The following is a 22,600-nucleotide window of genomic DNA, read 5'->3' as shown; positions in this document are numbered from 1 at the left end:
GCTCCCCAGAGCTGAGCCTCCTCTGCTGCAGTCCCCCTGCAGCTCCTCAAATGCAGCCTCCCATATTTCCCAGAATTTTTATTTTTAGGGCAACCAAGCACACAGGCGCAGCCAGGTCAGCACTGCTGCAGCCCTGGGGGCCCAGAGAGCTGTTCACAAAAAGGCTCACAGCCCCAGGCTCCCGGGATGTGGGGCTGGGCAATGCCATGTTCCCTTTCGCTGCTCCAAGGGCTGTGGCTCTGGGCAGGGCTGTCCATACAGAGCGATTCAAGGCTGCACCTGGGAAAAGCTGAAGCAGGTTCCCAGCTTGGTGCAATGTGTCTAACGGAAAGTTTGCACACCAACAGGCCTCTGGCCAAGCCACAGGAGTAGAGGAGGTGCCAAGAGTGCTTCTGCCCTTAAGGCCAAGTCTGGGAGTTGCTGGGTATCACTCAGGGATGCCAGTGTGCACCCACACAAGGCTGTGTTGTGCTGTGCTACTGCTGGGGCTGTGCTGGCTGAGCTCTGGAGTTGAGCTGTGCTTCCAGCACCATCCCCACCTAGGGAAAGGCACTGTTGGTGAGTGTAAAAGTACAATAGTGAGTGACTGGATGGGGGAACTTTCACATAGGGCCCACTCTCCTCCCACTAGCACAAGGCCAAGGTGAGGGACCCTGTGTAAGCAGCAGGACAGCTACTGTGCAGGCACTATGAGGTGGGAAGAGGTAATTGGAGGGCCAGAGGTGCCCAAAGCATGGCACCACAGGCCTTGATGCTGCTCAGGCTGCGTATCAGTCCCCAGTGTCCCACTGTGTCCTGAGTAAAACAAAAGAGGTGCAGACTTAGGCCCTGCTGAGGGCTCTGATGCAGGGCTGGGGCAGAAGGCAGAGCCAGTCCTGCCCCTGCAGCCCTGGGCTTGCTCCTGCCTGCCCCAGGCATGGTGGCTCAGAGGAAGAGGGGCTGCTCCTGCCCCGTCAGCAGACGGTATGTGGAGGCTGGCATGGTCTTGATGTGCACCTAGGCAGAGAGGCACAGATGAGAGACCCCAGCCCGGGCTGGAGGGTGCTGGTGCACAGCTCTGAGCCCAGCGGCTCCGTGGGGGCCCGGCTCACCTCGCTGACTGCCTCGGTGAGGATCTGGATGATCTTCTCATGTGGCGTGGCCACCACGCTCTGCCCGTTGATCTCGATGATGCGGTGCCCCACGCGGATGCCACCCCGCTCCGCGATGCCCCCGCGCATCAGGCTGCAGATCTGGGAGCGGGGAGTGCTGTGAGGGCAGAGCAGGGCTGTGCCCACTACCCAGCCCTGTCACCACTGCTCCAAACCCTCACAGCCCTGTAGGCTCCCGGCCAGAACTCTGCCCGGGGTGCACACCCCCTCCAGCCCCTGGGCACGTAGGGAGGGCAGAGGTGTTCCTGTACATTGCTGCCACCAGAGTGGTGTGCTGAGCTGGGGCCAGGGCAGCCCCCAGGATTTTGTCCCCCGGCTGACTCACTGAACCCTCCTGCTCCCCTCAGGCTGGGGCTGCAAAGACTGAGCTGCTCCTTGGGGCATCAGGAGAGACCCACAACTCCAGTCCTAGGGGGAGCACCAGTTGGTGTGCGAGGTGGCTGTGCCACCCACCCACCCAGCTCCCACTGAGCCCAGGAATGCCCCTCTCTGCCTTCCCAACACAGCCACAGGAGAGCCCAGGGCAGGGAGTAGCTCAGGCACAGGGGACAGCAACAACTGTCACTGAGATCATGCCCAGAAATCCAGGAAGAAGCCACCACCCTGAAAGCAAACAGCTACAGAGCACCAGGGAGAGGGATACAACCACCAGTGCTGCAGAAAGGCTGCAGAAAAGCTCCTTTGTGAGGAGCTTTTTGCTGTGCACAGCAGAGCCCTGGACCCCTCGGCCTGGGCAGGCACATGCAGTGTGCAGCTGAGCGCTGGTCCCTGCACACAACCAGCTCTGCCTGTCCCTCAGTAGACCCTGGCCCAGCTCCCGTCTCATGGGCACTCACCACACCGTTCTCAACACAGAAGCCCAGTTGGTACTTGGAGTCAGGGCGTCGGATGACAGCCGTGGTGACAGGGGGACAGTGCACAATGTTCAGTGTCACCTCGGTCTGGTGCTTCAGGTCCTGGAAGGTGGGACGGGGCTTGGTCAGATTTTGGAGAGCTATTCAGACTGGATGAGGGGCAATGCAGCCATGTTGTTCACATGAGGGCTGAGGATTAGCAACTTGTTTTCAATGGGGAAACTGAGGCACACAAAGGGATACTGCAAATACAAATCCAGGGACAAGAGCTTACAAACCCAGCCCAGGACATCCCTGACCCTGAGGCTATGCTGTCCTTGCTTTCAGCTCCTTCCCATCCTACTGAGAGCTAGATGATGCAACAGGTTCCCTTCAGGACAGGTGCCTGCCTCCTCCTCCACCCTCCTTTTCAGGTGGGGCCACAGCAAGTACACTCCCCAGCTTTGTCCCTGCCTTCCTCCAAGCACTCCGAGCAGGAACTGCCACAGCCTGCAGGACAGGTATGACCTCTGCACACCTGCCTCCAAACCTGGGGGCCCCAAGGGACTCCCGGTGTCACAGACACTCCCAGATCACTCACGCCGGTCCCCATCTCCCTCTTGGGGTGAGGCAGGAGGTCACCCTGCCCTGGCTCACCCGGATGATGCTCTGGCAGGTGCCCAGGGGCAGTCCCACCAGGCTGGTCCCGTTGACCGACATGAGGCGGTCCCCAATGCTCAGCTCGCCCGACCGCTCCGCGGGACCCCCGTGCATCAGGTTGGCGATGACCACGGTGGGCAGGATGGAGCCCCAGCCCGACTCCACAATGGCGATGCCCAAGATCTCCCCCTTCTGCTTCCGGATGCACACCTGGGGGTAGAAAGGTGGGTTACACTCATAACCTCCACCAGAGCTGTGGAGCACATGTCCCAGCCCACAGCTGCACTCACAGCTGGCTGGGATGGGGTCTGGTTTTGTAAGGAGCACTCAGCTGCACAGGGAGCCATGGAGTGGGTGACACAGAGGTGCCAGTGGGTTCCCCACATTGTCCCCACCCCTCAGAGCAGGTCTTACGTCCTTGCAGTTCTCCTGCCGGGAGAAGTGGGTCAGCTCTGTGTTGTACTGCTCCTGGTCCTCCAGGGCACAGCTGTACTGGCGCGGGCTCAGCTCGCTGGGGTCGATGCTGTTGGCCTCCAGGAAGCGCTGGTAGGCCACGCCGAACGCCTGCCCGATGGCCTGGGCGATGACCTGGGCCTGGAGAACCACAGGGGCTGTTCCTGCCTATGGCTCAGGGCTGGAGCCAACAGCTCCCAGTGCCCTGCAATGCCCAGCACAGGAACCATCCCTGGGAGCTCCAGGGTGTCCTGGCTCCTTCTCTGCCGGAATGGGCCCCTGTGTGGAGCCAACCCTCCCCTCCAGTTTCCTCGCTGGGGCTCTGCGTGGCACAGAGATGCTCAGGCTGGGCTTCTGCCCTCTCTCTGGTGAGGAGGGAGGGGTCTCTGCTGCAGCCCCAGCCCAGAACACCCCAGTTATTACACTGGGATGGGACTCGGGTCCCCAGGGCCACCCGCCCACACCAAAGACCCGTGTGCTGCCTCACATCAGGCGAGTGGAAGACGTGGCAGATCATCTTGTAGAGCCGCTTCTCCTCCGCCACCTCCGAGCACCGCGGCAGCTTCCGGCGCGCCATGAGCACCACGAGGGAGCCAATGTCGGCAATGTAGGAGATGGTCTGGAGGGAGTGGTCCATCATGGCCTCCTGGCAAGGGGAACAGGCAGAGTTCAGCCCCCTTGGGGATGTCAGACCATGTGCGCACCCCAAGCCTGCTGGCGCTGTGAGCAGGAAGAGTTTGGCTACGGTGCTGGGATGTGGCACAGCTGCCCAGCACATGCTGGCCAGAAGCCATGTATGTGCCAAAAGGTACAAACAGATCCTTCAGCAAGGACTCAGTTGTGTCCCTGGGTGTTGCCAGGGGACAGGACAGCTCTTCCCTCTTGCTATAATGCAGAAACTTATCCTGAGGCAAAGAGCTCCCCAGATTTCAAGCTTGGGATCCCCAAAGTTCAGTATGGGATCCCAGAAGCTCCACAGGGTGCAGGTTGCATGGGAAGCCTTGTGCAGCCAGAGAGGCAAGGACATGACACAGGATGGCTATGAAGTGACACGTCCCTCGTCCCAGACACGTGTCCTCATCCATAGGCTACCAGTGGGCAAGACCCTGCTGGTGTGGGAGCAAAGCTGAGATCCTGAGACCAAACAGGAATATTGAAGCAGCCACAGAGCCATGTGGTTACTGCTGTTCCTGCTCACCTGAGTGTCAGCAGTGAGCACCTTGATCCTCTGTGTGGAGACAAACAGATCCACCTCCGTCATGGGCTGGGACTCCCCCTCGGGTGCCTGCAGAGCGATGGAGAGGTCACAAGACCCTGCTGGGACCCAGCCCCACAGCCAGGTGCCCTCAGGTAGATTCTGAGTGCTGCCCCACACCCACAGGGGACAAGGCTCAGGGCAGCCATACCCCCCATCCCTCCTGCACCTTGATCCTGTCCACCGCCTCCTGGGCCTGTGCCATGCGGACGCTGGTCGGGGGGTTCCTCTCCGAGGCCAGTTGCGTGGAGCCCAGGTACTTGGCCCCAAAAATCACACCATCCAGCAAGTCCTCTGGGTCACAGGGGCCTGGAACTGAGGCGTTGGGAGGGACTGAGCAGAGGCTGCTCCCCCATCTCTGAAACTGGGGGTACCAACTCCTGCTGCCTTGTTAGCTGCATTCCTACACATGATGAAGGAGCTCAGTGCTTGGTACATGGGCACATGGCATCACCAGGGGACCAGGGCTGTTTCCCCCTTCCCTTGGGAACACATGGTGTCCCTTTTCCCCAAGTATAACCCCCTCCCTGATCCCTGACACACCTCCATTTCCTCAGCAAAGGCTCAAACAAGCCACATGGAGCCTGCTACACCCACTCTGGATGGGTGCAGAGCTGGCTGTTCCCTCCCCAACCGGGACCCTGGACCATGCCCATTCAGGGTCAGAGCAGGTGGAGCAGGACTCCTGGATGCTCTTGCTGCTCAAGCACAGAAGCAACTCACCCTCTTTGAAGGCTGGACAGGATGATGCGGATTCCCTGATCTGCAAAGCAATGAGAGAGCAAGTGAGGCTGTGGCTGGGACCTCAGGGATTCGGCCTGCCTGGCCCTGGAGCAGTGGGACAGTGGGCCCTGGAGCAAGGGCAGAGCGTCCCTGGGGATGGGGGAAATGGCCTAGGGTTCCAGGGTTGGACAGGGAGGAGCAGGGTCCTGGGGCAGGAAGGGAGGATGGTACAGGATCCCAGGACCAGAGGGGCTGTTCAGACCCACCAGCCTCTGCCCCAGGGTACACATGAATCAGCCAGCCATGCAAGCATGCATTCAGGGCCAAAGCTGGTACCAAGGGTCTTGTCTGGGCAATCTCACAGCGCAAGGCCCTGTAAGACCTGAGGAAAGTCATCCCTGGCTCTCCTTTGCCCCCATGCCAAACCCCAGGAGGGATCAGAGCCAGGGGACATGTCCTGGCTCCTGCTGCCCCACCACAGCACAGCGCACTCACAGTCACAGTGCCCTGAGGAGGCTGCTCTGTCCCGGGGACCAGAGCAGAAGGCAGGGCTGCCCACGCCGGCTCAGGGGAACCTTCCCGAGCACCCTCACTGGCAGAATTGTCCTCGCAAAGCCCCTCTCTGTAGCACCAGCTGCCAGAAGGTTCTTCCTTTGAGCTCTCTGGCCTCCCCAGCCCTTCAGGCTTCTCCACAGTAGCTGGCTCCTCCCGAGCCTGCATTATCTCCAGGTTGGTCCCAGCCAGGACATCGGAGTGGGCCAAGGGGGTCTCGGCACCAGCCTCGGGCAGCCCCCCCTCATAGCACAGGAGGCTCAGCAAGTCCTCCCGGTCAGCCTCGGCGAAGAGCAGCCCGTGGCAGGGCGGGTCGCAGGCGGAGTGCCGCGGGCAGCAGGGATGCATGGCCAGGCCCCGGCCCGTGGCCACGTGCAGCGGGCACGGCCGGCACCTGCCCGGGCACTGCCCGCGGCCCCGCCGGGCACCAGCGCCCGCGGGGGACGGCGAGCCCTGCTCTGGGACGGACGGGCGGTCGCGGAGGTTGGGGTCGAGTGTCTCAAGCTGAGCCAGCAGCCCTTGGATCTCCGTCGGCTCGTCCTCCACATCCTCGGTCCACTCGGCCCTCGGTGCGGGGCGGGCGCGGGGCTCGGGGGTCTCATCCAGCTCCATGCCCGCGGGGTCGGCGCTGCTGGCGGTCCGGGGGCACCCCGTGCCCCGAGGGCCGCTCCCGGCGCCGGGCTCCCAGCGGGCAGAGCCCTGCGGCGCCGCGGGCACCGCCTCCGCTTCCATCGCCCGTCCCGAGCCCCGGCACAGCTCGGTCCGTCCGCCCGCGCCTCCCGCGAGCTCCGGGGCTGCGGCGGGCCCCGGCCCCTCCGGCCCGGAGCCGCTGCCGGGCTGCGGGGCGGTACGGGACAGCTCCTCCGGCCGCCCGCCGTCCCCACAGCGCCCAGGGGCGTCCGGTCCGTCCTCCGTGTCCATGGCCCGCGGCTCCGCGCTCTCATCGCTGCCGCCGCCGGGGGCAGGGAGCGCGGCCGCCTGGAAGTCCATGGTGACGCCGGTGTCCATGGGGCCGGCGGCCCGGGCCGGGCGGGCTCGGTCACTACCGGCACCTCCGGCCGGGACGGGACGGTCCCGCCGCCGTTTCCGTTCGCCCCGCGCAGGCGCGGCCGCGGCCCCGCCCCGGTCCCGCCGTGCCCCGCGCCCATGGCCGCCCGGGGGCTGCTGCGGGTGGCGGCAGCGGTGCTCCGCGCCCCGGCCCGCGGCTACGCCAAGAAACCCGGTGAGGCCCGCTCGGGCACCGGCCCCGGCCCGCGCTCCTCGGCCCCGGCCCCGGCCCCGTGTGTTACTCCGTCCGTCACTCCGTCCCTCACTCCGTCCCTCACTCCGTCCCTCACTCCGTCCCTCACTCCGTCCCTCACTCCGTCCCTGCGCGCCCCGGTCCCGCGCTTCTCGCCCCTGGTACCGGCCCTGCCCTGCCCGCGCTCTGGGCCCCGTGTCCCGCTCCCAGGGCCCTTCCCTTGGTGCCGCCGCCCCAGCTCCATTCCTCGTGGCCCCCACTCTCACCCGGCCCCTGTTAGCGGCCCGCGATGCCCTTGCCCTCGAGTCGCCATCCCTTCCCCTGCCTGCGTCCTTCACCCGCGCCCTCACCCGGCCCTCACCCTGCTCTTTTCCCCACAGCCGCCAAGTCCAAAGGCAAGGGTGTGCCAAAGGAGGTATTGAAGGCGCCGGAGGTTTGCATCGACCCCACCATGCTCGCCACCCACGCCATGGGGGTCAACTACTTCAAGGAGGGTCCGGAGGTGGCCCTGAAGCCCGACTCCGAGTACCCCGACTGGTGCGTGCTGCCCCACTCCCCTCTGTCCCATCCCAGGGGCTCAGAGCTGTGTAAGAGGGACAGGGAAGTGTTCTGCGAGGAGGCAGACTGGCCCTCTGCAACCCAGACACCTTCCCCAGGGTCAGGAGACAGGAGTGGGTGCACTGTGGGGTGAGGGATCTGCACATCCTGGTCACTCATGTCATTTGCTCCGTCCCGTGCTTGTCCCTTTGTCCTCCTTCCCGCAGCCTCACATCCTCTGCGTTCACCCCCAGGCTCTTTAAGATCCACCTCGGGCCCCCCAAGAAGCTGGAGGAGCTGGACCCCGACTCACTTGAGTATTGGAGGCGTCTGCGGAAGTACAACACGTGGCAGCGCAACAGGTTGAAGAAAGGCAAGAAGCTGTAGTACTGCTTCTTGCTGCTGAGCTTGGGGCTTGCTGCTGAGCTTGGGGCTTCTCTGTGTGCCAGCACAAGTGGCACTGGGACCTGCCCTGGCTTTTGGTCTCTTCTCCTTGCTGTAAATAAGAAATAAATCTCTGGTGAGGCTGATTTCTGTAATAAAGGCTGTGACAACACCAGACCCTTGGCAAGCTCGGTGCGGGTCCCCTCCATGCCAAGGGCTGAGGCAGCACAGGCCACAGGGTCTCAGGTTTTTGGTCATAGAGCGAGCCCACACTGCACACGGGTCCTGCTCCATCACCAGCTGTACCACAGCACTGGGGCTGAGGGTTCTGTGGGGATGTGGGGTGAGGAATGACCCACCCGTGTCACTGCGTTCCTGGCCAGTGGATCTCGGGGCCTGAGTGTCGGGATCTGTGATATTCAGATGCTCCCGAGATTGTAGAAGGTCTCTGTCTTTCAGCCCCGCTGCCAAAGAAGGAGTCGTAATTCATCTGTGCTGGTTTTCAAGGTTGTTTATTTCTTCTTATGTAAAATATTTTTTCTCTGGCCTGCAGCAGGTCTGTCTCGCAGGACAGCGTGCGGGGCTCTGCCCCTCAGTGGGATGTTACAAACATTATATACCAAAAACTACGTGTGCTATATTTACAAATACGTGCCAATACCTATCACCCACGTTGAACAGTGTGTGCTCAGCCCAAACCAACAGAAAAATGCCAACACCACAGTGAAACATGGAGGGCATGAAGAAGAAGAAAAAGGACAAGGCACGCCCAGTTTCCTCCATCTTGCCCCCTTTGAACCCCTTATCTAGAACCCTAAAATTCTACTTTTGCACCCGTGCCACACTAGTTACTACTTATATCAAACACTCAGAACTTGTAATTCATCCTGTAAGACTGAAAACTTTTCCATGGACAGAGATCAGAGACAGTGTCTCTTGGGGCTCCGTACAGGGGGGCTCCTGACCCCCTGCCAGGGTCCCAGACCTTCCAGGGCAGCCACAGGGATGCCCTGGATTCCCACACCTGGGCAGCCTGTGCTCCCCGGGGCTGGAAGGATGGGGGCCAAGTTTTGGCAGTGCTGTTGGGACAGCAGGCAAGGTGAAGGGGGGGACATGGTGGCCTGCTGCAGTGCCAGCCCGACACCATGCTCTCCTTTGCTCCTCCAGCAGCAGGAGCAGTGGTGCTGGGATGCCAGGCCTTGGCTGGGCTGGACAGCAGGGTCTTCCCCACAGCAGCGGGGGCCTCACTGCCTTATCTCTGCTTCTCCTTGGGCAGCCTCAGCCTGGCAAAGCCCCGCAGCTTCCCCTGGCCTCGGTTCTGCTTGTGTGTTGGGCACTCCTGGCTCAGAGGTGCCTCTGTCACCTCAATTCACCTCCAGCTTGGACTCACTGCCCTGCAGCTCCTTCTGGGCTCAAGCTGGGCTCTGGGGAAAAGAGGTGCCTGGGGGTTCCTGCAGTGAGGAGGGGACAGGGCAGCCTCTGCCTGGCTGGGCACGGCCCGCTGCCGGTGCCGTGTGCGCTGTGACAGGGCTGGGCTGTGCCCAGCTCCCCAGGGGCTGTGGGCGGGGGGTGGCAGCTCGACGCCCACGTGCTGCACAACAGGAAGGAAGAGGGAGGGAAGCAGAAGTGCTGTGCTGCTGCGCGGGGGCGATTTTGGGGGAGATTTTGGGCTGAACCCTCATTTCCTCTGTGTGGGGCTCAGTGCACAGCCTCGGAGTGGATGGGGCTCGGCCATACCCCGCGGTGAGTGCCCATCCCTGCCCAGCCTGCAGCTCACCCTCCCCTCACCACCCCCAGTGTGTCCAGATCCCAAATCCAGCAGCAGGTGAGCAGACGGAGCACCTGGGTCCCTGTCCTCTGGCTTGGAGCCCCCTGCTTGGGTGAGTGTCACCCAGCTGCTCTGGGCAGCTCAGTCCTGGGGACAAGGGCCCTTCTGGGGTGGGTTGTTGGGAAGGGACCTGAGAGCAGGAGGGAGCTGGGTCTGTCCAGACGGTTCATGTCACACAATCCTTTCCCAGGATTCAGGGCAAGCTGAGCTGGGTCCCGGTCCCAAGACCCCCATGTACCTTATGCTGACCCCCCTGTAGGCCCCTCATGGTGGCTCCAGAGCCACCATGCAGAGGCCTGGTAACAGCAGGGGGCTGCTGCTGCCCCACTGGGGCCTCTGCCAGAAGGAGAGGGGTACTGGGGCTACATTCTCTGTGTCACCTGAAAGGACAGGAAAGGTGATGGGGGCTATCCCCTCCTTCTAGTTCTGTGTACCCCAATCCATGACGGTCCCTTTCCTGGGGCCAGGCTAAAGTACCCTGGGTCCTTGCCCAAGGCTGGAGGTGAATGGGGTCCCCGGTGCCCCCCAGCTGGCAGAGTGGCAGCTGAATCACCCTGTGCCCAGAGGGGTCTGCTGGGGCACGGGGGCCTGTCACCCCGTCACCCACTGACAGCTCGTCCCCTCGGCGTCCCCAGGAGCGATGGGGGACTGGAGCATGCCCATCGGCTCGCTGGGCGAGGAAGTGGTGGCCCGGCTGTGCGAGCTACTGGATAACGCCGGCCGGGGCTGGCGCAAGCTGGCCGAGCTGGCTGGGGCCGAGAAACGCTTCAGGTGCAGGTAGGGCTGGCAGAGCCTTGCCAGGGGCTGTCCCCGACCGGGTTACCATGGGCACAGCTCTGCCGGGGGCTGAGCGAGGGGCACACGGGTCAATTCCCTCCCGGGCTGGGCTCTCATCCGCCCCGAGGGAGGGGGCTGTGGCTGTGGCTCTGACGGCTGCGGGCGCTTGCAGCGCGGAGGAGCTGGAGATGTGCTCGCTGAAGGTGCTGGAGCCCAGCGGCAGCCCCACACAGTGCCTGCTGCAGCTCCTGGCCGAGCGCGACTGCACCCTCAGGTACCTGCTGGGCTGCCTGGAGCGCATGGGGCACGAACAGGCCTGCCGGGTCCTCAGCTCCGCCGGTACGGACGGGCAGCAGAACCGGGGGCGGGAGGGGAGCACCGGGGGCAGGGGCTCAGCAAGAGGAAATGGGCATGGGGGTGAAGAACAGCAGCTCCTGTTGGGGGTCCTGCTCTGGTAGTGAGGTGCTGGGCAGGCAGAGTGGAGTGGGATAGATGCAAGAGGGTGAGATAGGATGGGATGTGGTCTTACTGGATGGGACAGGACAGATTTGGACAGGATGGGATGGGATGGGATGGGATGGGATGGGATGGGATGGGATGGGATGGGATGGGATGGGATGGGGTAGAGCAGAGTGGGATGGGATAGACTGAAACGAGATGCATAGATGGGATAGCACTGAATATTCCAATGGGACAAGGTAGGATGAGATGGTTGGGACAGGACAGAGGTGTGGGATGTGATGGGATGGGCTGGGAGAGGAGAATCTGTGGTGGGTGGGGGTGGGGCAGGATAGGATGGGACTGGATGGTATGGGGTGGTGCGGGACGGGGGACTCAGCCAGCCCAGGCTGGTCTCTCCTCTCCCGCAGTCCAGGATGTGATTCGCATCACGGTGCAGCCAGAGTCGCAGGTGGTGGCGGAGGGGACACAGGTGTCCCTGACCTGCTGTGCGACTGGCCCGCCAGGGCTCGCGTACCAGTGGTTCTGTGGGAGGCAGGAGGTGAGGTCCCAGTGTGCCACACTGAGCAGGGCCCCCACACCCTGCCCGTGGTGAGGGATCCACATGGGTGAGAGGGAGCACATTACTCCTTGGCCTCCTCCTGTCTTGTAGGTGCCTGGAGCCACATCCCCAGAGCTGGTGATCGACACAGCCACTCCAGCGGGCCAGCCTGAGTGGTACATCTGCCGGGTGAACTGTGGGGCCACCTTCACTTTCTCCAGGTGGGCTCATGTGAAGGTGGAGAAGAGCAGCAGCCCCAGCTCAGGTGGGTGTTGAGATGTCTGTCCCTGGGCTGGCAGCTTTGCGCACCACTTGCCTGACTGGGACATCTCCTGCAGGACACCTCTCACCCCATCAGGACAGGGATGGGTCCTGAGTGGTATCATTTGCCATGTAAGGCCCTGGCTCAAGTGTGAAGGTCTCTGGGCTTGCTGGGGTGATGGTGCCCACAGAGGAGCCACATGTCCTATGTCCTCCTCCATGCCTGCTGCCTCATGCCATCCATGGGTGCCAGGGCCTGTGGGTGCAGAACCTGGGGCCTGGAGCAGCACTGCAGAATGCTGCCATGGCTGGGTGCCTAATTTGCCACCTTGTCCCTTCCCCAGCCAGTGGCTACTGCCCGAGCATGGCAGGGCTGCAGATCCTGCGGCAGCCGCGGCCGTGCCGCCTGGCCGAGGGGGACACGCTGGCGCTGGAGTGCAGAGCCATTGGCAACCCCCCGCCCCAGTACCAGTGGTTCAGGAATCGGCGTCCTGTGGAAGGGGCACAGGCACCCCAGTTCCAGGTATGGAGGGACCTCTGGCATGGCACAACATGGTAAGGCATGGCACAGTGTGCCACAGTGCAGCGTGGTGTGGCACACTGCCCCAGCCTCCTGCTCTGTCCTGCTGGCAGGTGAAGCTAGTGACAACGGCCGAGCGGGGCAGCTACTCCTGCCATGTGTTCAACCTCTTCCACGAGGTGTGGAGCCAGGAGGTGGACGTGGAGATTGGTGAGGGCCCCTGACAAACCTCTGTGACCCCCCTACCTGCTCTGTTCCCAGTAAAGCCCTCATGGCTGCGCAGTTTTGGGCATGCTGGGAGCTGTGCATGCTCCCATGCTGGGAGGTGATGCCATACATAGGGTCCCTGACGTCCCCTCTGCCACAGGCCCACGGCTCTTCACCTCTGGAGGCTCCTGGCAGGAGGGGGATGGAGGTAGGTGGGGGCAAAGTGGACAGATCTGTGCTGCTCTGCCTGCTGTGCTCCCCTGGCACTGGAGGACCATGGCACAGCATTTCTCTCTTCCCAGGCTCCCTCGAGCATGGCAGCCCTGGACAGCTGTATGGTAAGAGCCTGCCCAGGAGGGGCTGGAGGCCCTGGGGGATCTGGCTGTTGCCAGTGTCACCGTTGTCACCCCATAAGACTTTACTTGGCCAGGAATGCTTTGAGTGCAGCATACTGGAAGAGTGAAACAGCAGCCCAGCCCCAACCTGAATTAGGAGAGCAGATCAGCACCTTAACCCTCAACCCAAATCCCCAACCCTAACCCTTACCCATAACCTGAGGGTTCAGGGATCAGCAAGGCAGGGATGCCATAGGGTACCTTGGTACCCAGGGACCGTGATGCTGGCCAGAGTTGGGTGTCACCTCTGTGGGCTGTGGGCAGCATGGAGAGCAGGCGTGTCCCGCTCTGTAACAGCACCTCCCTCTCCTGTCCTTGCAGCCACGGACAAAGTGGCGCTGCTGATCGGCAACATGCACTACCTGCACCACAAGCAGCTGCAGGCGCCCATCATGGATGTTCATGCCCTTGGTGCCCTCCTCTGCCAGCTCGACTTCAAGGTGGTGTCACTGCTGGACCTGTGCAAGGCTGAGATGCAGATGGCCGTCGATGAGTTCCTCCTCCTCCTTGACAAGGGCGTCTATGGTGCGACAGCACCTGCCAGGGTGGCTCCAGCCCAGGGGGAGCTGGCTGGTTTAATGCTGGTGGAGTCTTGGGGTGCAGCCAGGCAAGAAGCAGGTGCTGGCAGGTCAGGGGATGTCACCATGTCACCTGCCCTCTGTTCCCCCAGCAGGTTTGCTCTACTATGCCGGGCACGGCTATGAAAATTTTGGCAACAGCTTCATGGTGCCCATCGATGCGCCCAGCGCCTACACGTCAGAGCACTGCCTGTGCGTGCAGCGGGTGCTGCAGGAGATGCAGCAGCGCCGCACCGGCCTCAACATCTTCCTGCTTGACATGTGCCGCAAGAGGTGACCCGGCCCTGCCACCCACCTGGGGACAAGCTGCCACTCGGGGAGAGCCAGCACAGGGACCTGTTGGTGGTGGCTCCTGGGGGCAGGTAGCGGGGCACCCCCAGGGTCCCATCTAAACCCACTGTCTTTGTCTAAATGCCCCAAGACTTCACTGCCCCTGTGAGCTAGCAAACGCTGTAATGGGTGGGCAGGGGGGCACAGAGTAGCCCTCAAGGTCTGGTGTGCTTTGGGGTGAGTTTTGGTGGGGGGACAGGTTCTCACTCTGTCCAGCTTCTCTTCTCTTGCAGGAACCTTAATGATGACATCATCCCGCAGGTTGGGGCGCTGGAGGTCACGGCCAACATCGTCTTTGGCTATGCCACGTGGGTCCCCTCCCACCATCCCCTGGCACAGGCAGTGGGGCTGAGTCTCCCTGCCTAGCTCAGGGGCTCAGACCCCCACGGCTTCATCCCTCCACCCTCGATGCTGGAGGGGTTGGGCAAGTTGGGCAGTCCCTCACAGGGCAGGGAGGTGCCCATGGCACTGCTTGTCTTTGGGCAGCACCTGCATGAAGCTCCAAGACTCCTCCAGAGCACAGGGGTTTGGGATGGTGATGCTTTAAGCATTCGGGATCTGGCCATGCTCTCGCCTGTCCCCAGCACAGTGGCCAGATGGTGTGATAGGAACAGGAAGAGTGCTGGGCACCCAGCTCTGGCTTCCTCAGGGCTGTCATCCTGTTGGGGGCCAGTTCCCAGGGAGTGCCAGACCCCATGACAGATCCAACCACTGCCCTGTCCCCGCAGGTGTGCGGATGCCGAAGCCTATGAGCTGAGCCAGGGTGAGCTCTCCAACGGCATCTTTGTCACCTTCCTCAAGCGCTGGCTGCTGGAGGATGAGAAGATCACGGTGCTGCTGGACAAGGTGGCTGAGGGTGAGTGAGGAGCAGTGGGGAACAATGACCCCCCTGGTAGCCCCTGCCAACCCCCTGTGCCCCTGCAGACATGGGCACTCTGGAGATCACGCGGGGCCGGCAGGCACTGGAGCTTCGCAGCAACCTCTCAGAGAGACGGGCTCTGACAGACCCCATCCGCCCCCCGGGCCAGGATGAGTCCTCTGCCAGGAACCTGCAGTGGGCCAAGGCTCACGGTGAGTCATGGCCACCCTGTCCCAAGCTGGCATCTAGAGGGGGGACAGCCCTAGGAGCAGAAAGAGGCTGTGAACATCTGCTGGGTTCCTCCCACCTGGAGTAGAAACTGGTGGCACAGAGCCACCAGCCTGGAGACAGGAACACGTTAGCAGCCCTGCTCTGGGGTGACCCAGCGGCCACCTCACCTGTGGGTACAGCTCCAGCCCTGAGCCCCTGCAGGTCCCAGCCCTGTGCTCCCTGTCCCCTCCCCAGTCCTGCCGGAGAGCCGGCACCTCCGCTTTGACTGCGGTGTCACCGTCCAGCTGGGCTTCGCTGCCGAGTTCTCCAACATTATGATCATCTACACGCGTGTGGTGGCTGCCCCCAAGGAGATCACCAAGTGTGAGGCCCGGCTCACTGATATTCCCGAGGTGGGAGCAGCTGCCGAAGCCCCCACCAGGGCAGCGCTGGGGAACGGGGGAAAGCTGTGCTGGTCTTCATGTGGATGCTGTCATGGCAGGAGCTGGATGTGGACCTCAAGTGCACCAACAAGGAGAGCCCAGAGGAGCTGGGCAGCCCGCTGGCGCCCGTTTGGAGCCTTGGCTGCCCCTCCTGCTGCCTCTACAGCCGGATCTGTGGCTTGCAGAAGCTGCGGGTAAGAGCCATGGCGAGCGGGGGCCGGTGTCAGGGGCACGGTGTGACAGGCCGTGCCAGGACAGGAGCCCATGGTGCTGGTGTCCCTGCAGCAGGAGCTGGCCTTCACCGTGTGCCTGCAGTACCGCTACCAGGGCATGGATGACTTTGTGGAGGAGCAGCAGCGGGTGAACGTGGGGCGGCCGCTCATCGCCAAGCTCAACCTGCAGTGGGCGGCCCCCCCCTCACCGGCCCACAGCCCCCTCTGCCCCTCTGCCCCCGGGAGCTGGGGGGTAGGGGAGAGCTCATGGGTCAACACCCCTGAGGAGAACCTGAGCCCCGAGGGCCCCAGCTCCCACACCCTGTAGAGGGACAGGGAGGCCCCACCCTCGTCACCTCAGTCCCCTGGTGCCATGCCTGTCCTGCTGGGGGGCCAGGGGATGGAGGAGATGCAGGTGACATGCACAGAGGCTGGCCTCCATCCTGGCCTGTGCCAAGGGGTGCAGGTCTCACAGCACAGCACAACTGGAATTGTGGGCCCCAGCCACATGTCCCTGGCATGGCAGTGCCAGCCCCACGTCCCTGGGAAGTGCCAGCCCCACGTCCCTGGGCAGTGCCAGTCCCATGTCCCTGGCATGGCAGTGCCAGCCCCATGTCCCTGGCATGGCAGTGCCAGCCCCACGTCCCTGGGCAGTGCCAGTCCCATGTCCCTGGCATGGCAGTGCCAGCCCCACGTCCCTGGGCAGTGCCAGTCCCATGTCCCTGGCATGGCAGTGCCAGCCCCACATCCCTGGGCAGTGCCAGCCCCACATGCCAGCCTACCACTAGGCAGTGCCAGGGGCAGAGTGCCCAGAGACCACGGCTCAGCAGGCTCGAGGCGTCGTGCTGGGGCAGGGCTAGGTTGGTTCAGGCCTGGGAGAAATAGAGAGAAATAAGCAGCTTAGGGGGCAAATCCCGCGGGAGGAGATTACAGGGGGTGGGAGCGGGAGGGCTCTTGCTCGGCCACGAGGGGGTGGGAGCATCCCCTGGTACCCCAGCGCTCCCAGCAGCACCCACTCCTCACAGTACGGCCCCAGGAACTGGCCCCATCTGGGCAGTGAGCGATTTCAGGACACGACTGGGACCCAAGAGGGAAAAAAAATTGCCTTTTTGCTTGAATTTTTCGCACACAAACTCCCACACGCTGGGGCAGGCTCCAGTGGGTATCCACCGAGGAAAGCACCAATAAAGTGGTCCAGCCAGGCGGCTCGCTGCTTCTGCACCCTCCCTCCGTTTACATGGCGTTTTTGGGGGCAGAAATCTTGCCCGTTCCTGCGCACCCACGGGAGGGAAGAGGGGTACCAAGTGCGAGTACCCCGACATTCCCTGTGCCACCCCAAGGAAAACAGCTCATTTCCATAATTCGCACAACCCCCAGCCCCAAGGGGCCGGGGGGGCGCATCCTCATCGCGGGGCCCCTCCGCGCTCTGGGGCGGCGGTTGCGGGCCCGGCCTGGGGGAGCACCCTCGCCCCAATTAGGCTCCGATCAAACGAGCCGGGGGTGCGGCGCTGCCGCTCCCAGCGCCAGCCGGCCTTTGTTGGCGCTCGGGAGGCCGAGGGGTGCCCCGGGCTGGCGCCAGCCTCGGCAATTATGTCATGTGAAAAGCGCAGCCCCCATTGAGCGCGTCCCGTCCCCCGGATCAAACCCCATTACTTCCGCAGCCGTTGCTTCATTATCTGCCGGCCGGAGCTCGCCTCGGCCGGGGCGCTTCACCCCATTAGCTGGGCCGGGGAGCCGGGGAGCATCGATTATGCGTTTAATGGGTTGTTAAAGGTTTAATTGTCGCTAACGAAACAGACGAGCAGCAGCAGCCGGGGGACGGGGCACAAGGAGAAGGGTCTCGCCGGGGTCAGTGCCTCGCCTGGCCCGCTGGCATCCCGGCCAGACCCGCCCGACCCCGGGGCTCTGGAGACGTCAGAGTCCGGCCCCGGGGGCTTTGGATCGGGGTGAGACCCCGGGCTGGGGGGGGCTGCAGGCGGGGGCGCTGGCACTGAGCGGGGTCTGGGTCGGGGGGACGCGGTGGGGATGGGGCTGCCCCAGCACAGCCCGGGCTTGTCCCGAGCTTCTCGGGAAGATTTTCTGGGGAAAATCTTCTCGGGTCCCGAGCGGGAAGATTTTCTGGGGAAAACCGTTGGTGGGGGGAGGGGTGGCGCTCGTCTGGCTCCTCCAGGGACTGGGGCACCCCAGGAACCCAGGACACTTCAGGACATCCCAGCGACCCGGGGCACCCACTCACCCAGGGATAAACGCCCTGTCTTGCTGTCCCAGCACCTTAAAGCCACAGTGGACTCAGCCATGTGCTGGGGCCGTGCTGGCCTTTGCCGTGGTGAGGGTGCTGGTGCCACTGGCTGTGCCCTGAGATCCAGCGGGTGGGCAGATGGGACAGAGCTGCAAAGACACCCTGAGGACAGGGCACCTTAACGCCACCCCCAGCTCCCACCCGGCAAGGAACACTGACAAGGGGTAAGCCAGGTGTGGTGTGCCCCAAGAACCCTGTTGTGGTGACCCCAGGGCTCACAGCTGGCCGCCTCCTCTCACCAGGGCTCTCGGAGGTCCCACTGCTACCCATCCTCCCACCGGCACAACTCTGGCAGCCCTCTGGCACTGGTGCCTCTGGGAGTGTTAAGGCGGGGAGCAGTGGGCACAGCCCCCAAGGGACAGTTGAGCAGGGGAACTGTGACAAGCTGTTGAGGCCACGGAGCAGCACAAGCCGGTCCCAGGTCACCTGTGCCTGGACCTGGCCCAGCCCTACACTCAGCATCCCGAGGGAGCAGAGCAGGAGGGTGTGCAGGGATGGTGCTCCCATGCCCCCATGGAAAGCTCCTTTCTGGCAGAGGCTTGGCAGCCACCGCGCTGAGGAGGGCACGGCACGACCGAGGCTCCGCAGCGCCCGACTCCAGCATGCAGCAGCCGTCCAGCTTATCTCTTTACTCACAATACACCCGTGCTCTTGGCGCATCTCCCGGCACGAGCAGCAGCATGCCCCAACGCAGCTAAAACATCCCCCCAAGTACTCCCTACAAAACTAGAGCTTTCTGTTCAGTTTTGTTTAAATCTGCAGAATTAAAAAAAAAAAAATAATAATAATGGAAAGGGGAGGGGGTGTGGAGAAAGGAGGTGTCCAGCTGGGGTGTGGTGGGTGGCCAGGTGGCACAGTGGAATGCCTGAGTCTCGGCCAGGTCCTCAGCTGATCTTGGTGCCTCAGAGAGGCAAAGGAGCTCTCCTGGAGTGCTTCCCCCCAGCCCTGGGGTCCTGCCAGCACAGCGAGTCGCTCCCCTGACACCACCGGTCCTGGGTCGGTGTGGGGAAGAGGCAGCCCAGCATCCCTGCCCGGTGCCAGCTCCGGTCCTGCTGAACACCCGCTGTCCTCCCTCGCCCGCCGTGGGGCCGAGCCAGCGCCAGGGCAGGAGCGGCGGCTGGGCAGCTCGGAGGGGAGCGTTCATCAAATGGGCTGCCAGGTCTTGTCAATGGTCTGAATGTGCTCCTTGGCTTTCATGCGGAGCGAGGCGATGCTGGAGCTCCTCTGGTCCACCTCCTCCAGAGGGTACTTGTCCACAAAGGGGGTGCCACACTGGTAGGGCGCGGGGGCCATGGGCTGCATGCCCTGTGCCATCGGCGGGGGCGTGTTGAGGAAGGAGTGCCCAGCATAGGGGGGCTGCAGGGCCTGGGGGGCTCCCATGAAGCCAGGGATGCTGTGGACCGTGGTGGCACTGGAGATGGGGGACGTCAGCCATGGGTCGAGTGGGAGGGAGTTGCTCATGGGCCCCACGTTGGGGGTCATGGGGGGCCGGTTGAAGGAGAGCACAGGGGTGTCGTGGAGCTTCATGGAACTGGCCTCCATCTTCTCCTGCCTCCTCCACTTGGCTCGTCGGTTCTGGAACCAGACCTGCGAGGTGAGAGCCAAGGTGAGCTCATTGTGCCCAGTTGGACCCTTGCATGTGCCCCACATGCTGTGTCCCATGCGGGGTGCCCCATGCAGGGAGCCCCATGTCTCTGCCCCCAGGCAGGGTGCCCCGTTCTGCAGTATCCCATGTGGGGTACCCCACAGGGAATGCTCAAGGTGGGGATGTCCCATATGACACCCAGAGGTGCCCCAGCACCTCTGCCAGACCTCTCCCACAAGCCCCAGAGACCAAGGACATCTCCAAGGTGTGGAAGTGAGAGGTGTAAGCAAACAGCCCTTTTTGCTCCATGGGAACCTGCACCCTGGTGCTGCAGACTCCCAGCAGTCTGTGGGACAATGTTATCTGACCTTCCCAGCACCTTGGTTGCAGCTTTTATAAGTTAAACAGCCACAGCTGTACCAAAACCAGCAGGAACAACAGGGACCGACAACCCAAATCCAGCGGGGACGTCTGGCCCCGTGGGAACGGCTCATTAAAGTGCTGGTCCCCATGTCCCCAGAGCAGCACAGGGCACAGGGGTCTGCTGCAGGAGGCCAAGGGGAGGAAAGATGAATGGCTGGGTGGGAAAGGGGAGGGTTCCATGGGCTGCTCACAGCTGTTGGTGGACACTGAGCTGCAGAGCTTAGCCTGGAGAAAAGGAGACTCAGGGGGGACCTTCTGGCTCTGCACAACTCCCTGACAGGAGGGGACAGCTGTGTGGGGGTCAGGCTCTGCTCCCAGGGACCAGGGGAGAGCACAGGAGGAAACAGCCTCAAGCTGTGCCAGGGGAGGGTTAGGTTGGAGATTAGTGGAAACTTCTTCCCTAGGCCAGTGGTGGAGTCCTCATTCCTGGAGGGACTTCTAAGACGTGTGGATGTGGCACTTAGGGACATGGATTGGTGGTGGCCTTGGCAGTGCTGTGGGAGCAGGTGGACTCTATGGACTCAGAGCACTTTTCCAACCAGAACGATTCTGTGATTCTATGAAACTGCTTGTTGCTCAGAGACCTCAGCAGAGGTGTCTTTATGGTTTGGACCCCCACAAAAAAGGCTGCACTGGGGCTGAGGCCTGGAGAATTCAGTTCATTTGTTTGGGGGTTTCTGCTTTCATTCACAGTGGGTTTGTTACTTCAGCTCCCTGACCCTTTCTCCCTCCCTGATCTCACCCCATCAGTCCAGGCATGGTGGGAAGAAGACTGGTGGGACCCCAGGCTCTTCCCAGGCTCTGCTGTCCCCACATAAGCCTCCCCAGCCCCACTACCTCGCCAACCTGCCCTGCTCCAACAAGCTTAAAACCCTCAAATCCATGAGGATCTTGTGCTTTCCCAGCCCAAAAGCCTGGAAGGGGCCACAATCAGCCAAGGTGGGTTTTATGGCCGCTTTCCCATGTGAGCATGAGGAGGGATGGGAGCAGCCACCACCAGAAGGGGGAAAAATTTCTGAAAACCATCTCTGTGCTCTAACGGAGCCTCTGGCCCACGGGCCCAACTGAGACCTTGTAAGTCAAACTGGGATCCCACGGAGGAACAAGGCTCAGCCATTAAACCCTTTCCCTGGCTTTGCTGGGAGCAGCTGGCTCTGCAGAGATGCCACTCCCATCTCGAGCTGTAGGGAAACTGAGGCACAGAGGAGGCATTGGCACTAGAGCTGAGAGCTGAGCAGAGCTCTCCAGCACCTTGGGGTCCCTCTGCCACTGCTCAGAGACAGATCCAGGGGGCTGGGGTGCTGCCCTCCCTACCTGCACGCGGACCTCAGGCAGGTTGACCTTCATGGCCAGCTCCTCGCGGCTGTACACGTCGGGGTAGTGGGACTTCTCGAAGGCGCGCTCCAGCTCGTGCAGCTGGTACGTGGTGAAGGTGGTGCGGTTCCGCCGGTGCTTCTTCTTGGGCTGCTCCTCCTCGGCGGCGGCCGGCGGGGTGCTCTCGCCGTCCCCCGGCTTCCGCAGCTCAGCCAGGTCCCCCTCGCACTTATTCAGGAACATGGTGGCACCTGCAGGGGCACCGCAGAGTTAGAGGGGCATGGGGGCTTTGGGCCCCGCACATGTCCCCAGCCCAGGGATGGGTGGACAAGTAAAAGGAGGATGGGAAGGTAGGGTGGCCCTAGGAACAGGTTATGCAAAGGCATAATCCTCTCTGCCACAGCAGAGGATCCCAGAGCTGTGGTGTTCTGGGGGCTGATCCACAGTCCCGCGGACTGACCCGGGGTCCCGGGGACTGACCCAGAATCCAAGGGATGCCTCGCACGTGGCTCTGCTGTCAGATGCCACTGGGCCAATGAACCCGCTGGTGCTAAAAGTCTGATTTCCTCTAAAATGGAGGATTTTATGAAAGTGCCATCACAGAGAGCCAATCTGATCTCTCTCTGCCCTGGCCTGGAGGGGGTGGCTGGGTTAATTCCCTCCTTCCTCCCCAGCTCCTCTTGTCCAGCCTCTTCTGTGGTGAAGGCTGGCCCTGGAACGCTGGAGGAGCCAGTGTCAGTCCCCAGGCTGGGCAGGAGTGACCCGGCACTGTCCCCCAGCTAATAACCGTTTTGGTGACGCTTATAAGCATTTTCAACCCTTGCAACGTTTCATCTTTAAGCTTTTTATCCGCCATCTGAAATCTTCCTGCAGTATTTGCAGGGGATTAAGGGTCTCTTTCCACCGGGAGGATGTCGGCAGACGTGGAAATGGGGCAGAAAACTGTAATCCTGGGGCAAGGGGAAGGCACTGCATTGCCCAGACCCGCCAGCAAAGACTCACCTAATGCCTCAAAGGGAGTGGGGAGGGAAAGGGAGAGTGGGTTCATGCTGGGAGGGGGTAAATGGGGGTCCTAGAGGCCAGCGAGCAGGGGCTGGGTGTCAGGTGTTGCCAGGCTGCACACACAGGGGTGTCTGTGTGGGGGTGCTGTGCGCGCACTGGGGGTGTGTGCTGTGTGCCTGTGGCGGCTGCGGCCGTGCCTGTACCTGGGCAGGGGCTCTGGGGTGCTCAGGGGTGCTCCCAGTGAGGCACAGCAGTGTGGGGGGAACGTGTGGTGGGCTGGGCATGCGGCAGAAGGTGCGGAGCATGTGCACGTGCGGGGCTGGGGATGTGCAGGGATGGGGCTGTGCAGGGTGGTTTGTGCCACACGGGAGCAGTGCCACGGTGCACTGCCTGTGTGCCATGCACACAGCACATGCTGTGCAGTGTCTGCACTGCTGCATGCAGGGCACAGTGTGTGTGCACAGCGCTCATGCGGGGCATGCACGGCGCCGTGGGTGTGCAGGGAGCACAGTGCGGGCACAGGAGCTGTGGGCACCCAGCGTGTGCAGTGCACATGGCACGGGCAGCAA

At 62.6% G+C, this 22,600-nt stretch overlaps 4 protein-coding genes across 7 annotated transcripts; 2 read left to right on the top strand and 2 right to left on the bottom strand.

Annotated features, from left to right (window-relative positions):
* Nucleotides 1–63: 63 nt before the first annotated feature.
* Nucleotides 64–6,723, bottom strand: APBA3 (amyloid beta precursor protein binding family A member 3). The gene is made up of 10 exons (XM_068174199.1): nucleotides 5,571–6,723; nucleotides 5,076–5,115; nucleotides 4,522–4,667; nucleotides 4,296–4,382; nucleotides 3,585–3,743; nucleotides 3,059–3,238; nucleotides 2,642–2,854; nucleotides 1,988–2,107; nucleotides 1,092–1,232; nucleotides 64–996 (listed from the first exon to the last, which is right to left on the bottom strand). The coding sequence occupies exons 1-10, from the start codon at nucleotides 6,633–6,635 to the stop codon at nucleotides 925–927; spliced, it is 2,223 nt and encodes a 740-aa protein (XP_068030300.1). The 5' UTR covers nucleotides 6,636–6,723; the 3' UTR covers nucleotides 64–924.
* Nucleotides 6,711–7,813, top strand: MRPL54 (mitochondrial ribosomal protein L54). The gene is made up of 3 exons (XM_068174200.1): nucleotides 6,711–6,849; nucleotides 7,248–7,404; nucleotides 7,659–7,813. Exons 1-3 carry the CDS (start codon nucleotides 6,774–6,776, stop codon nucleotides 7,789–7,791), a joined length of 366 nt encoding a protein of 121 aa, XP_068030301.1. The 5' UTR covers nucleotides 6,711–6,773; the 3' UTR covers nucleotides 7,792–7,813.
* Nucleotides 7,814–9,405: 1,592 nt separating this feature from the next.
* On the top strand, nucleotides 9,406–16,551 carry LOC137462937 (mucosa-associated lymphoid tissue lymphoma translocation protein 1-like). 4 transcript variants are annotated; one of them, XM_068173788.1, is made up of 17 exons: nucleotides 9,406–9,668; nucleotides 10,252–10,393; nucleotides 10,566–10,732; nucleotides 11,263–11,393; nucleotides 11,505–11,658; nucleotides 11,999–12,177; nucleotides 12,288–12,384; nucleotides 12,542–12,589; nucleotides 12,684–12,719; nucleotides 13,098–13,301; nucleotides 13,447–13,627; nucleotides 13,918–13,992; nucleotides 14,413–14,540; nucleotides 14,609–14,755; nucleotides 15,009–15,166; nucleotides 15,256–15,390; nucleotides 15,485–16,551. In XM_068173788.1, the coding sequence occupies exons 2-17, from the start codon at nucleotides 10,257–10,259 to the stop codon at nucleotides 15,734–15,736; spliced, it is 2,229 nt and encodes a 742-aa protein (XP_068029889.1). In that variant the 5' UTR covers nucleotides 9,406–9,668; nucleotides 10,252–10,256; the 3' UTR covers nucleotides 15,737–16,551. The 4 variants fall into 4 exon arrangements, with proteins under 4 accessions (XP_068029889.1, XP_068029887.1, XP_068029886.1 ...); XM_068173786.1 differs by having other exon boundaries at nucleotides 9,408–9,613; nucleotides 15,482–16,550; XM_068173785.1 differs by having other exon boundaries at nucleotides 9,409–9,668; nucleotides 15,482–16,549.
* Nucleotides 16,552–17,977: 1,426 nt separating this feature from the next.
* Nucleotides 17,978–21,280, bottom strand: RAX2 (retina and anterior neural fold homeobox 2). Its single transcript, XM_068173828.1, has 2 exons — nucleotides 21,030–21,280; nucleotides 17,978–19,294 (listed from the first exon to the last, which is right to left on the bottom strand). The coding sequence occupies exons 1-2, from the start codon at nucleotides 21,270–21,272 to the stop codon at nucleotides 18,851–18,853; spliced, it is 687 nt and encodes a 228-aa protein (XP_068029929.1). The 5' UTR covers nucleotides 21,273–21,280; the 3' UTR covers nucleotides 17,978–18,850.
* Between the last annotated feature and the right edge of the window lie 1,320 nt (nucleotides 21,281–22,600).

This window comes from Anomalospiza imberbis, chromosome 27 (genome assembly GCF_031753505.1).
Source record: "Anomalospiza imberbis isolate Cuckoo-Finch-1a 21T00152 chromosome 27, ASM3175350v1, whole genome shotgun sequence".
Taxonomy (NCBI): Eukaryota; Metazoa; Chordata; class Aves; order Passeriformes; family Viduidae; genus Anomalospiza; species Anomalospiza imberbis.
This window is presented reverse-complemented; position numbering and strand designations above follow the sequence as displayed.